This window comes from Globicephala melas, chromosome 1 (genome assembly GCF_963455315.2).
Source record: "Globicephala melas chromosome 1, mGloMel1.2, whole genome shotgun sequence".
NCBI classification, from domain to species: domain Eukaryota; kingdom Metazoa; phylum Chordata; class Mammalia; order Artiodactyla; family Delphinidae; genus Globicephala; species Globicephala melas.
In genome coordinates, this window is record NC_083314.1 from 510,460 (window position 1) to 527,156 (window position 16,697).

Below are 16,697 nucleotides of genomic sequence, written 5' to 3' on the forward strand. Positions count from 1 at the left end.
TGTTCATACAAATGGAATCATGCCAGGTTTCTTTGACGCAGCGTAACTTTTTCTTAAGGTTCATCCACACTGCAGCATTGGCATGCGTCAGGACTTCATTTCTTTTTATTCCCAAATCAATGGAAATTTGTGAGGGTTTTTTCCAGTTTTGTTAGCTGCTTCATTTATTTGGTCTGTGCAATGACCCCGCTTGGGCCCACTGCCCAACACTCGCTGGGGCACCACCAGCCACAGAACTCTGACCTTGACGCTGCAGGGAGCCCAGGGCTCAGCCCTCCAGCGAACCTGCACACTCCACACGTAATCTTGGTCTATACAGCAAGTTAACTCTGGCCAGAGATGACACTGAATTTGGGTCTCTCCTGTGAATAATGCTGTTATAAATATCTGTGCAGGGCTTTTCTGTAGAAGCCTGCTTTATTTCTCTTGAGTACACACCCAGGAGCAACATGGCTGGGTCCCGTGGTAACTCTATGGTTAACACTCTGAGATTGTGCCAGACTGTTCTCCTGCAGGAATTAAGGTGTGGGCCTTAAGCACACGTGGAATGATTAGTCTTAGGGAGGGAAGGAGAGAAACCTGCTCTGCGCCTGAAGAACAGAAGCGAGAGCGGGTGTATGGAGCTATGAATTCATTTGATTCTATATAGTGTAAGATTTAACAGGAAAGCTTTCACTACAATGGCTGGAATAAGGCACACATTTTATCACGGTTTAATTGTACTTCCAGTGGAAAGGCACACAGACAAAAAAGGACTTAAACACGGAGGTCACACTCACCTGGGTAGACCTGCGAGTCTGCCGAGCTTGTCTGGAGCGCGCTTTCCGTAACGACTCTGCTTCCTCGTCCCGTACAGGAGTCAGATACGACCTGCGGGGAAGAAGGGTCACAGCAGAGGTAAGGCCCTGGGGGCAGCAGGTGCGTCTGCACACCGAGGGGGTTTCTGTGAGCCAAGGTGAAGTGAGGCCGACTCAACCCGACAGCCTATCGGTGAACATTACATAAGCCAAGACATCATCTGTAAACATATCAGTGTTCGTGCAGAATCACACCACCTGTAACTGTAAGATGAGAACTTTCTTTCCTCTTTCCCATCCTTAGACTTTTTATTTCGTTTCCTGCCTTCGCGCTCTGGCTAGCACTGATGACAGTCGTTTCCCTGCTTCGCTCCTGCCTTCAGAGAGACAGCTTCTGGCCAAGACCCTGCAGACTCTGCTCCTCAGGTGAAGGTAACTCCTTCCCCGCCCATGGGAGTGCACTAGGAGGGGCTTGTTGTTATTAGTTTCTTCGTTTACTCATTCGTGTGTGAACTTTATCATAGGCTTTTCTTCCCTGTATACTGAGATTATCATTTCCTTCTTTCTTCTGTTAATATGCAGAATTACACTGAACAAGTTTTGAATGATAAAACCACCCTAAATGCTTGGGATAAGCTCAACTCAATCATGATGTATCACCATTTATAGAGACTTACTTTCTATATAGATTCAGTATTATTTACTTTAGGATTCCTCCATCCGTGTTCATGCAAGAAACTGGCCTGTAATTTTCCCTTACAACAACCCAGCCAGTCTTGAAATTAAAGTTATGAAAGTTGGGAAGTGTTTTCTCCTTGTCTATTTGCTTTGAGAATCTGTGTAAGACTGGGGTCATTTCCTCCTTAAATAATTGGAAGGGTTCACCAATAGAGTCATCTGGGTTTAGAGTGTTCTTTATGGGAAGGTTTTAAATAAGGGTTGCAATTTCTTTAATAGAATTAGGCCTATTCAGATGTTCTGTTTTGGTAATATTTGTTTTTCAAGGAATCTTATCTACATTTTCATATTCAGTACCACAAAACGGTTCATAATATCCTAAAAATACATTTTAATTGTCACTGTAATACAAGCATATCTCAGAGATACCGCAAGGTCAGTTCCAGACCACCACAGTAAAGTGAATCTTGCAATAAAGTCAGTCATGTGAAATTTTTGGTTGTCCAGTACATATAAAAATTATGTTTACGCTATACTGTAGTAAGTGTGCAATAGCATATCTTTAAAAAACAAGGTACATACTTTAATTTAAAAATATTGCTAAAAATGCTAGCCATCATCTGAGCCTTCAGCAAGCTGTAATCTTTTTGCTGGTGGAGGGTCTTGCCTTGATGTTGCTGGCGACTCGCTGGTCAGGATGGTGGTTGCTGAGGGCTGGGGTGGCCGTGGCGATGTCTTGAAAGAAGACAGCAGTGACGTTTGCCTCACTGACTGACTCTTCCCTTCATGAATGATTTCTCTGTAGCCGGTGATGCTGGCTGATACCATTTTACCCACAGTAGAACTTCTTTCAAGACTGGAGTCAATCCTCTCAAATCCTGCCCCTGCTTTATCAACTAAGTTATGTCATATTCTAAACCCTCTGTTGTCATCTGAATAACCTTCACAGTATCTTCACCAGGAGTAGAGTCCATTGCAAAAAAACACTTCCTTTTTTTCTTTAAATTTTATTTTTTTAATTGGAGTATAGCTGATTTACAACGTGTGTTAGTTTCAAGTGTATAGCAAAGTGATTCAGTTACACATATACATATATCTATGCTTTTTCAGATCCTTTTCCCTTATAGGTTATTACAAGATATTGAGTAGAGTTCCCTGTGCTCCACAGTAGTCCTTACTGTTTATCTGTTTTATGTGTAGTAGTGTGTACATGTTGATCCCAAACTCCTAATTTACTCCTACCCTTCCCCTTCGGTAACCATAAGTTTGTTTTCTATGTCTGTGAGTCTATTTCTGTTTTGTATATAAGTTTATTTGTATCTTTTATTTATTTATTTTTTAAGATTCCACATACAAGTGATATCATATGGTATTTGTCTTTGTCTAGCTTACTTCACCTAGTATGATAACCTCTAGGTGCACCCACGTTGCTGCGAATGGCATTATTTCATTCTTTTTTTATGGCTGAGTGATATTCCATTGTATACGTGTACCACATCTTCTTTATCCAGTCATCTGTGGATAGACATTTAGGTTGTTTCTATGTCTTCACTACTGTAACTAGTGCTATGAATAAGAAACCACTTTCTTTGGTCACCCATAAGAAGCAACTCCTCATCCTTCAAGTTGTATCATGAGATTGCAGCAATTCCGTCACATCTTTAGGCCCCCATTTCTAATTCTATTTCTCTTGCTTTCTCCACCAAATCTGCAGTTACCTCCTCCACTGGAGTCCTGAACCCCTCGAAGTCATCCATGAGGGTTGGAATCTACTTTTTCCAAACTCCTGTTAAGGTGGATATTCTGATCTCTTCCCATGAATCACAAATGTTCTTAATGGCATCTAGAATGGTGATTCCTTTCCAGAGGGTTTTCAATTGACTTTGCCTAGATCCATCAGAGGAGTCACCAATCTACGGCACCTATAGCCTGATGAAATGTATTTCTTTTTTCATAAATTTATTTATTTATTTTTGGATGCACTGGGTCTTCGTTGCTGCGCGCGGGCTTTCTCCAGTTGCGGCGAGCGGGGGCTACTCTTCGCTGCGGTGCGCGGGCTTCTCATTGCAGTGGCTTCTCTTTGTTGCAGAGCATGGGCTCTAGGCACGCAGGCTTCAGTAGTTGTGGCAAAAGGGCTCAGCAGTTGTGGCTTGCAGGCTCTAGAGCACAGGCTCAGTAGTTGTGGCACACAGGCTTAGTTGCTCCGCGGCATGTGGGATCTTCCCGGACCAGGGATCCAACCCGTGTCGCCTGCATTGGCAGGCGGATTCTTATCCACTGCACCACCAGGGAAGTCCCCAAAATGTATTTCTTAAACAATAAGGCTTGACAGTTACTCCTTGACCCACAGGCTGCAGGACGGATGTTGTGTTTGCAGCATGAAAGCAACATGAGTCTCATTGCCCACCTCCATCAGAGCTCTTGGCTGACACCAGGTGCACTGTCAACGAGCAGTCATATTTTGAATCTTTTTTTTTCCCAGTAAGTCACAACAGTGGGCTTAAAATAGTCAGTAAACCATGCTGTAAACAGATGTGCTGTCATCCAGGCTTTGTTGTCCATTTACAGAGCACAGGCAGAGCAGATGTAGCATTGGGCCCTAGGATTTTCGGAATGGTAAATGAGCATTGGCTTCAACTGAAAGTCACCAGCTGCACTAGCCCCTAACAGGAGAGTCAGCCTGTCCTCTGAAGCCAGGCACTGACGTCCCCTCTCTAACTATGGAAGTCCTGGATGGCATCTTCTTCCAATAGAAGGCTGTTTAACCTACACTGAAAATCTGTTGTTTAGTGCAGCCACTTTCAGGAATTATCTCAGCTGGATCTCCTGGATAACTTCCTGCAGCTTCTACATCAGCACCTGCTGCTCCACCTTGCACTTTTATGTTATTGAGAATGCATCTTTCCTTAAACCTCATGAATCAACCTTTGCTAAGCTTCAAGTTTTTCTTCTGCAGCTTCCCCACCGCTTTCAGCCTTCATGGAACTGAAGAGAGTTAGGGCCTTGCTCTGGATGAAGCTTTGTTGTTTCTGGTTTGATCTATCCAGACCACTCAGACTTCCTCCATATCAGCGATAAGGCTGTTTCGCTTTCTTATCATTTGTGTGTTCACTGAAGTAGCGCTTTTAATTCCCTTCAAGAACTCTTCCTTTGTGTTTCCAGCTTGGCTGTTTGGTGCAAGAGGCCCAGCTTTAGGCCTATCTTGGCTTTCCACATGCCTTCCTCACTAAGGGTAATAATTTCTAGTTTTTGATTTGAAGTGAGAGATGTGCAACTCTTCCTTTCACTTGAATACTTAGAGACCCTTGTCGAGTTATTAATTGGCCTAATTTCCGTATTGTTGTGTCTCAGGGAATAGGGAGGCCCAAGGAGAGGGAGAGGGACAGGGGAACCGCTGCTGGATAGAGCAGTAAAAATACAGCATTTGCTGATTAAGTTTGTGGTTTCATATGGGTGTGGTGTGTGGCACCCCAAACAATTACAATAGTAACATCAAATATCACTGATCACAGATATCATAACAAATACAATAATGAAAAAGGTTGAAATACTGTGAGAATAACCAAATGTGACACAGAGACATGAAGTGACCAGATGCTGTTGGAAAAATTGCGCCAAGAGACTTGTTCGACACACACCAACCTTCAATTTGTGAACAACGCAGTATCTGGAAGTGATAATGTGAAGCACAATAAAATTAGGTCTACTTGTACCTATAGCAATGGTTCTCAAACCGTTTGGTCTGAGGACCCTTTTATATTTTAAAAAATTATTGAGGATCCCCAAACAGCTTTTGTTTATGTGAGGTATTATCTATTAATATTTACCTTATTAGGCAGTAAAGTTGAAAAATTAAACATGTGTTTATTAATTCATCTGAAAATGATAGCCCTATTCATGTTAACATCAATAACTTATCTTTTATGAAAAACAACTAAATTTTCTAAAACAAGAATTTAGTAAGAGTGGCATTATTTTACATTTTTATAAATTTCTTTAATGTTGGCTTAATAGAAGAGAGCCCAATTCTCATATACATTTCTGCATTCGATATGCTGCAGTATGTTTTTTTAGTTAAAATACATAAAAAATATCCAGTCCTGCACAGATATGTAGTTGGAAGAGCAAGGAGTATTAGAACAGCTTTTCCAGATAATTGTGGACAGTCTTCTTTGATCCTATAGTCAAACACAAGTGGTACTCTCTTCAACGTTAGTCGCAATGTGGAATCTGAAATGATGTTAACAGAATTTTCATATTCTGTTATGCCGAAATCCAGTGGTCTATCTCGTACTTCGGATGGAATGTCTTACCCAGGCGTGTCTTTCGTAAAATCTCCCAAATGGTGACACATTTCATTATGCAATAGTAATTTTAAAAATCACATTCTTCAACATACGGTTTAAGCTCCTTAACATCAGTCTTGGCAATGATTTTTTGGATTTGACACCAAAACCAAAAATGAACAAGTGGGACTTCATCAAGCTTTTTGCTTCTGCACAGCAAAGAAAATCAGCAACAAAACAAGAAGGCAACCTACTGAATGGTAGAAAATATTTGCAAGTCACGTATCTAATAAGGGGTTAACAGCCAAACTAGATAAAGAACTCATACAACTCAAAAGAAAACAACCTGATTAAAAAAGGGACAGAGGATCTGAACAGACTTTTTCCAAAGAAGGTACAACACAGATGGCCAACAGGCACATGAAAAGATGCTCAACATCACTCATCATCAGGGAAATGCAAATCAAACCGCAGTGAGATGTCACCTCACACCTGTCAGAATGGCTATTAGGTGAGAAATAACAAGGTTGGAGAGGGTGTGGAGAAAAGGGAGCCCTCATGCACTGCTGGTGGGAATGTGAACTGGTGCAGCCACTCTGGAGAACAGTATGGAGGTTCCTCGAAAAACTAAAAATAGAACTACCATATGAAGTTCCACTTCTGGGTGTTTATCTGAAGGAAACCAAATCACAGTCTCCATCTGTGCTAAATCTGCAGCCCAGTGTTCACAGCAGGACTACTCACCATGGCCAAGATACGGAAACAACCTAAGCGTCTACCGACAGATGAACGGATAAAGAAAATGTGGCGTATATATGTGTGTGTGGATACACTCACGCGCGTGCGCACATGTCCATACATAATGGAATGTTATTCAGTCATAGAAAGAGGAAATCTTGCCATTTGCAACAACATGGATGGGCCTTGAGGGCATTATGCTAAGAGAAACAGAGAAAGACAAATACTGTACGATCTCATTTGTATGTGGAATCCAAAAAACTGAATTCATAGGTACAGAGAACAGACTGGTGGTTGCCAGAGGTGGGGGGTGGGCGAAGTGGGTGGAGGTGGCCAAAAGGTACAAACTTCCAGTTATAAGATAGATAAGTCCTAGGAATGTATGCACAGCAAGGTGACTACAGTTAACAACACTAATGTACTCAAAAGCTGCCCAGAGAGCAGATCTCAAAAGTGCTCGTCACAAGGAAAATACGTGTGGTGACAGATGTTAACTAAATTTATCGTGGTAATCATTTTGTAGTATGCTTACCAAATCATTATGTGGTATACTAAAAAAGATTGTTTTATTTCAATTATATCAATAAAAAATAATAAAAGTTAAAAAAAAACCCCACATTTTCTAATATTATCTTTGGTCTCAGAACAGTCTTTCCACATTGGGAAGCAGTCAACATATCACCCACAGTGACAGGTACAAGTTTTCCAAAGTTCTAATTTCTGCTTTAAATGTTACAATTGGCAACCAACACTCAGAATGACAGGTTCGCTTTGTTCATTTTCGAGAGAATGTCGGCCACACGCCTACGCCTGAATAACCAGTCTGAGCAGCCACTTTTCAGGAAGAAGTGGTGCTCAGGAGAAGCAGCCGGCCCTCATCTCTCCTTCTCGAACTACAGGCACACTTCTATTACAACTCGCTGGCCACCCTCCAATTATTTACTACACTTTTCCTGTACTCCCTATTCTCCTCTCTCTCTGGGTTTCATTCTGGGTGTTTTCCACTGTCCAATCTAATTAGTTCACAAATCCTCTCTTCAGCTGCTTTACTACAATTGAATTTCTTAATTTGTTATTTTATTTTTCAGTTCTAGCATTTCCATCTTTCCAAACAGAGGGCAGTTCTCTATTGAAATTCCCTATCTTGTCTTCTATTTTCTTGAACATATTAACCGTAATTTACTATGATTATTTTAAAGTCCACATCTGATAATAATCGATATCTGGGTCTGTTCCTAGTGTCTGTATTTTCTCTTAGTCTTTTGTAAATCAGTCTTATTAGGCAGTCTGTCTGGTAATTTTTGAATTAATGCCAGAATTTTTAATGAAAAAATGTAGTAATAACTTGCAGCTCTGGAAGATGTTGTCATCCTCCAGAGAGGATATTCTTTTCTCCGGCTTAGTTAGGCTAAGAAACTGGTTCTCAAACTTTCATTGCATCAGAATCACTTGGAAGGCTTGTGAAATACAAATCTCATGAGGTTCTCCCCTCATAAGTCCTGATTTAGCAGGTGTGGAGGGGGTCTGGGAATCTGCATTTCTGATTAGCTCTCAGGTGACGCTGCTGATGTGGAGACCACACTGTGAAAACCATGGGGTAAGGCAAACCCCCTTCACCCACTTTGAGACTGAGCCACCTGGAAGCTGGGCTTCAGTCTTTACAGAGCTGGCCATGTCTGGTAAGCCCCTTCTGCTGGAAGGCAGCCCTTTGATCGTCCCAGGGGAAGTCTGGGGTGTCCACTGGGGCCCGTTTCTGAACTCTAATTTCTGTTCCCTAAGCACTGAGAGATGGCTGGGAACCTCGCCCAGCTTCTCAGCCTTGTAGCCACTGCCTCACTGGTCAGCCAGCACCTTGGGGGACAAGCACAGCCGGGTGCTGGGCTCGCCTCCTATGCTTTCCTTCTCTCTGGGATCTGGGTCCCTCAAGTCCTCACTTCCTTACCGTCTCTCCAATGCCTTCAAAGACTTTGTTTTCTTATGTTTATCCAGCTTTTCTGCTTATTCTCAGTGGGAGAGTCTGTCTATCACAACATATGCCATAGCCTGAAACAGAAGTGCCCAACCAGGCTATACGTTAAGAGATTTTTTTCCTCCACGTGGATTAGTAAACTGGAATTGCCATACATGTCTCAATCCACTGTGAGTTCGGTAAGTGTGCCTCTTTCCTTAATAGATTCCTCTTCTCTGGGTGAAGTGGAAAAACCTGAGTCCCCAAACTTGCAAAGCTGTGGACCAGCCTTGGAGTCGGTGAGCACACCGAGGACGAGCCCCTCAGGAAATGCTGCCTGGGTTACCAGCCGGCATCCTCACCCACCACCTCCACCTGCAAACACACAGAGCACCCCACTGCACCACTTCTTGGCTGCTGTCTCTTCTCTGCGTCCTCGACAGACGCCACAGTGAAGCCGCAAGTCTCTGACTGGCTTATCGCACTGCCTGCTCCGGCAAGTTTTACGGAATGAGAGAGACGGAGCTGGTAAAAACAGGTCTGCGGGTGAAATCGAGGGCCTTTTGCCTCACTTGGAGTCCTAAATATTTGAAATCATACATGTTTTTCCCAGAAAAAATTGGAAAACAGATCAACACGTGAAAATAAAAATAAGCTGAATTCCACCACATGAAGATAAGCCCATTTTTATTCTATTACACGTATGCCTAGATTTTTATCTATGTATGTATGTTCTATACCTATATATAATATATTATAGTCTATTTTTAATGAATATTATGTATATTACTTTGTAACCTGTGTCAATATATGAAACTTTTACTAAGTTGTAAGAAAAAAAATCTATAAAAACAAAACCCAGAAAACCCCAGTACTTGAGTTTTAAATGTTTTTGAGGAGGGAAGGAACATTTTCATTCACTTTCATTTACCCAGGTATGGATTCCAAATTCACAGAAGTGATACACCTTAACATACGGTTTCCTGGGGGACACACTGCGTCTTCAGTAGAGCCTGAGCCCTTGTACCTTCTAAACCCAGACAGGGGAGCAAACTGTAGTCCTGGAGCCAAACCTGGCTGCCACATTCTGTAAATCAAGTTTTACCAACGACAGCAGCAGAGTTTAATATTTGCTATGGAGACAAGATGGCCTGCAAAACCTAAAATGTATGTTACCTGGCCGTTTACAGACAAAACTTGGCAACGCCCGTGCCAGACCCACCCACACCCAGCACACCACCTGGGCCTCGTGAGTCTGCGCACCACATGGCTCTTCACTGCCCTGAAAAGACGATGGTCTCGGCCCACAAGGTCCTGCAACGGAGGCACAGTGGCTTCACAGCTATCCCTGCTCTGGCCTCCAGATAAAACTAGGCTAACATCCGCCATGCAGCGACAGAGGAAGGGATTCCGATGCTGAAGTCTTCTAATCACCACGCCTGTCTGCTCTGTTTCCTAGAGGGCAGGAAGCGTTTTTCTTTGTATTTGCTATGACTCTGAGGTTACATGATCAGTGGAATTCAAACACTTAGCAGGGAATTTAAGCATGACTAGACAAAAATAATTTGTTCTCTGCCTCTCAAGTTCACAGTGCTCCTCTACATACTACACAGCCGCTAATTTTATCTTAAGAAGCTGTGCAAAATGCCTAGAGCAAATCATCAATGAACATCAAGAAAACCATCATCATCATAATAAAAGACCTAGACTATCTTCTGACAAGTACAGTGTGGAGATAAAGTACCCTGACATGGGAATCAGACCACCTAGCTTTGAACCCTGGCTCCTCAACTTCCTTGCTAGATGACCCCAGATAAAACATTTAAGCACTCTAAACCCAAGTGTCTTGTGCAGCAAAGGTATTAACAGCTGCAACAGGATTATGAGCAGAAATCAGCAGGGCTGCTGTGAGGACCAGGCGCAAGTGTTCAGGACGGCCTGGCTGTTACTCTCGCATCACCACCACTCCTGCTGCATTGTTTCCATCCCCACGTTAATAGCTCCGCGTGGTGATTTGGGAAAGAAAGAAGGTGCTATAATATCCATCCCAACTAGTCCAATAAACAGTTCCCCTTAATTATTTTCCCAGAAATGGATAATTCATTGGGAAGCAGTCTTAATGCCCATGAAAATATTCTCCATGCAGGTTTGAAGGGCTAAGTAAAATAAAGCTACTTTAACTAGAAGAATGAAAGGAAAATAACCAAGAAGATTTCCAGGGAGAGTACAAAGCTGTTTTCCCCAGAATGATGAGAGGATAATCTCTCATCCAGAACCCACTAACAGGAAACTGGTTTTTGGAATAGCTTTAGAGAGTCCTACATTTAAAATCTGTGAAGACGGAATGGTACTTAAGGGTTAACTTCAAACGGGGCAGGAACCAAGTTGAGTGTATGTCTTTATAGCACTCGGGATGCTGCGGTCATTAATTACCGAATGTCTACTGGTCCTCTACCAGGGCCTGTCATTCCTCGGACTACATCCTGTGTATGAGGTGGCACAGGCACAGGTACATTTCAGGGAGGTGAGAAGGAACTTCCTAAAGATCAACCTGGAAGCACGCAGGGACAGCTACAGGGCAGGGGGATGAGCCAGAGAAGAACAGAGCACGGACCTGCGGCTAAAGATTTTGTGAGTTTGAGGAGTCACATGATCTAATTTCAAGACTTCAGGCAGAGAGGATAAAATCATTCCCATTTTACAGAAAAGCTGACTGAGGCCCAAGGAAACACTAAAGTACCCACCCAAGGTCACAGCGTTGTCAGGTGAGACCTAAAGGGAGTAGGACTGGTCGTCTGGCTCCAGCACAGCTTTTCTGACATCACACCACACGAAAACGGGCTCTTCACCTAGCGCCACGGCACCCCAGCTGTGTGGATTCGTGCAGCAAGACATTTCTTTTTCCAAATCCACCAATACCAGGAGGGGAGTATTGTCTTATGTTAGGCTTCTCTTAGTGTCCCCTGATGTTTTCCAAAGTCTGCCATCATCAACACTCTATCTTGGAAAAGGATGCTTTCATATCTCCAGAGGTTGCCATTCACGTGCAGTACGGCCATCCCGGACAAGCTGGAAGGGACAGGTGTTAAGAGGGACCAAATTCTCCTGCAGAGGATGCAGCCCACACGGCGGCCAGGCGTTAGTGCAGGTTTACCTCGCCGTTTCTAACTAGGAATGGGTGTTCCTGGGTTCCAGTGTCAGCTTAGCCATTAACTAACAAGAAGGGCTCTTTCTTGCCTTTTAGGGTCAGAGGGAAGGGAGTGGTTTGGTTTATTTGTTTACACCCTTGTTCTAAAGAGGACCTGGGAACTAAAGGAAATGCATACCTGCAGCAATACTTTAAACAGATGAAGAAATGTACGGGAAAGGAAAAGAATGGCCAGATACGGCTGCCGGAAGTCAGGCGCCGATGTACATGTGGCGTCGGGAAGCTCCGCAGGGAGGCCCGAGTGATGCAGGGGCGGCAGAGCAGCAACGGCAGCTCAGGAAGGTCCTGGGAGGAGAAGAGGAGGAAGCCCAGGAAGCCCCAGGCGCCTGCCTGCCGAGGCGGAAGGGCTGGAAGAGCGCAGAGCAGGGGTGGCGGGGAAGAACGGAGGGGCAGGGAAGACTGGAACCAGAGGTCGTGGAAGACACAGGCTCCAGAAGGCAATGGCCCACGACCAAGGGCACGGAGGGTCCGCGGTGCAGGCGCCGGACAGGCGAGGGGGCAGGGCTCCGATTCGGCGGGCTGGAGAGGGGGCGGGAGGTGGGGGACAGAGTGGGGTCAGAGCCCTCCCTCGAGAGCGACAGGGAGAAGGTGGCGGGACAGGCACGTGGGCGGGTGCACCTCTGTCCCCGTCCCCGGTGAGCTCTTGCTGCTCCGTCTGGGAAACACTGTGCGCCCCGGCTCTGGGATCCTTCCCAAGGGAAACTCCCTGCACTCAGCACAGAATGCTGGACCAGCCTGATGGCCGACAGGACGATGCCTCAGTTGGTTTCCAAAAGCCCAGATTCCCCATTCGGATTCCAGAGAGGACGGAAAGCTTTCAATTTACTTTGTTTTCAGAAGTGGTTTCTCCCAAGACAGACACCCACTTCCTTCAAAGAACAAAACATCAAGAGAGCCTAACCCCTGTGCCCACAGTGCCAGCGGACGGTATCCCACGGCCCAGGGGAGACCGGCTCCTCGGACACGGACCGGTGGGGTCAGAACACGTGGGCTGTGAAGTCCCAAAGACCCGGTTTTGAATCCTGGCTTTGCCACTTACTGGCTCTGATTGTGGGCAGGGCCCGTCATCTGAGCCTTTTCTTATATGTATTAAAGAAAATAATATTATTCGTCTCACAAAGGTATGAGGATTAAATGCATCTAGGGAGTTCTGGCGTACGGTAACCACTCAGAACACTAATTCTCTAACCCACTCTAAACCTTTCGCATGTTTGGGGCCACCTGAGATGCCGCCACAGCCCCCCGTCTCACAGGACCCGCCTTCTCCTCCAAGAGCGCAGTACGCCACCTACACAGTCTGCCCTCGAGGGTCTACCCCCCACGCGGCCTCATGGTTTCCAAGGCGTGTACCTGGCGTCCTCAGTCTCGAGGGCACAAGGTAGGCAGGCCTCTCTCGTGTCGTACCTGCAGTTCTTGCACAGCGCTGAATGCGCGAACAGCAGGACAGCCACCTCCTAACTCCACACGGCCCGATTCAGAAGTTAAAAGGCAACCTCGACGCATAAGCTGTGCACTCAGCTGGAGAGCAAACCAGGGCTCTTGCCTCGCAGCCCGGGGGGCTGTCACCTGTGCCTGCTGCTCTCACGTGAAGGAACCTCCACCTGCCAGGACACACCTTCTCTGCCTACATTAGAACACCTGAAGTGGAATGGGGCTGGTGTGCTTACCGGCACACGGAGCCAGACACAGAACGGGGTCTTGGGGAGCCAGCCTTCTGCGAAGTGGATCAACAGACGTGCCTCTGCTGCCCCCCTCTGGACACCAGGATCACTACACAGCGGCTTGCTCATCCCCACCCGTTTACCCGACACCTTGCTGAGCAAGTGGGCTCTGTGGTATGAAGAAAACCCAGCAGAAAGAGCACCTCCCGGAGCTCCCGATGCAGGGGTGTCAGCTGGACCAGCCCTAAGGACAGGGCCACAGAAGAACACCGGCAAGAGAACCCTGGCTTCAGCCTGGGGCTGGGGGAACAGGAAGCCGGCAGGGGGGTGAACCTCAGGAGCTCCTACGGTACGAGCAGAACTCTGCTCAGCAGAGAAGGTGGCAGAAGGCTGTCCCAGAAAGAAGGGTCAGCGTGGACATCAAACACCTTCAGGGAACACAAAGTGGCACGATCGCCAAAGGCACACAACACAGGAAGGAGAGGAGGAGCAGGGAGAGAAGAGTCCAGCTCTGGCGGCTGGGCAGCGGTCCAGCAGGCAGTCTCCCCGTGGGGCTGCGATGACGGCCAGCAGCAGGGGCTCCTAAATGCCTGACTCAGCCCCATTTTGAACTGTCTACAATCTGGTCCTCTGAGCAACCAAGATCAATGAGGAAACTTCTTACATGTATGGGAAAACATTTATTACCATTAAGATTCAACCTGATTGGGACTTCCCTGGTGGCTCAGTGGTTAAGAATCCGCCTGCCAAGGCAGGGGACATGGGTTCGAACCCTGGTCTGGGAAGATCCCACGTGCCGTGGACCAACTAAGCCCGTGCGCCAAAACTCCTGAGCCTGAGCTCTAGAGCCCTCGAGCCACAACTACTGAGCACCCGTTCCACAACTACTGAGCCCGCGCGCCTAGCACCCGTGCTCCGCAGTGAGAAGCCCACGCACCGCGAAGAAGAGTAGCCCCTGCTCGCCACAACTAGAGAAAGCCCCTGCACAGCAACGAAGACCCAATGCAGCCAAAAATAATAATAAAATTAAAAATAAAGTATGAAAAAAATGAAATAGAAAAAGATTCAATCTGACTGTACAGTTTGTAGTAAGCAAAGTGCTTTTACCCAGACCTCAATGAGTTAGTCTCTTCATTTTATCATTTCCTGTTCAAAGGCCAACTCAAGGAGCGATCTATGCCTTCACATACCTAAACCAGCTTCTCTCTGTAATTGCCCTAAATATCTGACATTTTTTCCATCTTATTTACTTAAAATATATACTATGTAATACTTAAGCTATAAAGGATATAAACAATACAACCACCACCTGTGTACTACCATCCAACTTAAGTATAACATTACTGATACCAGTTTCCCCTTAAAAAGAGATGCATGGGGGCTTCTCTGGTGGTGCAGTGGTTGAAAGTCCGCCTGCCGATGCAGGGGACACGGGTTCGTGCCCCGGACCGGGAAGATCCCACATGCCGCCGAGCGGCTGGGCCCGTGAGCCACGGCCGCTGAGCCTGCGCATCCGGAGCCTGTGCTCCGCAACGGGAGAGGCCACAACAGTGAGAGGCCCACGTACGGCAAAAAAAAAAAAGAGATGCATGTTTCTACTTCCTGAAATTCTTAACCGTCCTCTGCCACTCTAATCTCTTGGATGGGATCCATAAGTCAGCGCACATGTTTAAATCAATTAGGAATAGGAAGAAAAACCAGAATAGTTCCCAACTGGTTATTCCAAACACTGCATCTTATTCTTACCATCCCCCACCCCAACCATAGCACCCAAATGGTGTGCGCTACCAGCCAGCTTCCCAAAGAACCACCAGAGAGATGAGGGTGGAGGGCAGAAAGGCGCTCTCGGCCATCAGAGCTGCCAAGCAGACACTCACCTGCGGCTCCTGCCCCTCCAGGCCCAGTGCTCACTGGTGCCCAGCTCGGCACACCAGTCGGCCCGCAAACCCAGAACACAAAGATCAACTTCCTGCGCCTCCCATTTCCATAAAACCGGGAACGGCAAGGACTCCACTGCCAGATCAAACCATCACAGGTGAGAGGTCAAGCACCTCACACACATCAGCCACACACCCATGCAGCAGCTTTCGCAGAAGCCCAATTTGTTGAAAAAGTGCCCACTCCTCCGGCTGTCCTTCCCTAGTAAACACTAGAGCTCGTTTTGTGAGGTGGTCACAAGCGACCATCTTCTTCCAACATGGGAAAATCACCTGGTATGGGGGGGGCTTGAGTGAGGACACAAAATTTTGGTCCCTCCCACATGTCACCAACACTCACAGCTCTGAAAAAAGAACCACTTTATCAAAAGGAGATTAACTGTAAACACATGGCTGATAAGAGCTTTGAGCAGCAGGTGTCCGGTGACTTCTGGCTGTACTCTGAAGTGGCTGGGAGCTGGGGCAGAGCTGCCAGAGGCTCTGTGGCTTCCTGGCTGCCTTTGGAATGTGTCCTGTGGCCGGGGTGGGGGTGGGGGCGGGGGGCTTTTTTTTTTTTTTTTTTTTTTTGCGGTATGCGGGCCTCTCACTGTTGTGGCCTCTCCCGTCGCGAAGCACAGGCTCCGGACGCGCAGGCTCAGTGGCCATGGCTCACGGGCCCAGCCGCTCCGCGGCATGTGGGATCTTCCCAGACCGGGGCACGAACCCGTGTTCCCTGCCTTGGCAGGCGGAGTCTCAACCACTGCACCACCAGGGAAGCCCCGGGGCGGGGGAGGGGGCATTTTTAAGCCGCCACTCCTGAACTGTTAGGTGGTGTGCTGAGGAACTGTGTGACAAACGCCACTGTCTCTGGAAATGAAGAGGGTTCATGTCTCAGTAGCTGTGTTTAGCAACAGAAATACAAAAAAAGATAATAAGCCTTCTAAATTCCAGGCCCTTCCATCTTACTGTAGTAACTCTCAGCAGGCACCAACCAGGTCTTCTTTTCCAGAACCGCTGAGTGGGGCGAAATGGTCCGAGTGTTATTTTTAAACAGCTTTACTGAGATATAGTTCACATCCCCATTTAAGTGTACCATTCAGTGGCTTTCAGTATATTCACAGTTATGCAATTATCACCATAATCAATTTTAAAACATTTTGATCACCCCAAAAAGAGATCCCACATGCAGTATAGTCACTTCGCACTTGGTGTTTTTAAATACAGACCAACAGCATCTTTCCTGCTGGCTAACTAGTGCCACCAGATCTGGCCCGTCATCAACTTCAGGCGCACCAGCACTTTACCCCTGAGAAAGGGAAGCGGTGCCAATCAGGTGTCAATCACACATGCTCTTTTGTCACCATTTAAAAGTTACTTAATTTAATAGTTATTGAAAGGGATCTTTCAGACTTATTTAGACATATTTAGTACCAGCAATGCACATAACCCAGTAGAAGTAACGTGA

At 46.2% G+C, this 16,697-nt stretch overlaps 1 protein-coding gene across 8 annotated transcripts in view; it reads right to left on the reverse strand.

The window, feature by feature from the left end:
- Positions 1-16,697, reverse strand: part of PPP1R12B (protein phosphatase 1 regulatory subunit 12B) — a 194,315-nt gene that overhangs the window by 87,596 nt on the left and 90,022 nt on the right. For all 8 annotated transcript variants that reach the window (XM_060300378.1, XM_060299520.1, XM_030844405.2 and 5 more), the window contains one exon: positions 780-870. In XM_060300378.1, the coding sequence (XP_060156361.1) occupies positions 780-870 (91 nt within the window). The remainder of the gene's footprint in view (positions 1-779; positions 871-16,697) is intronic.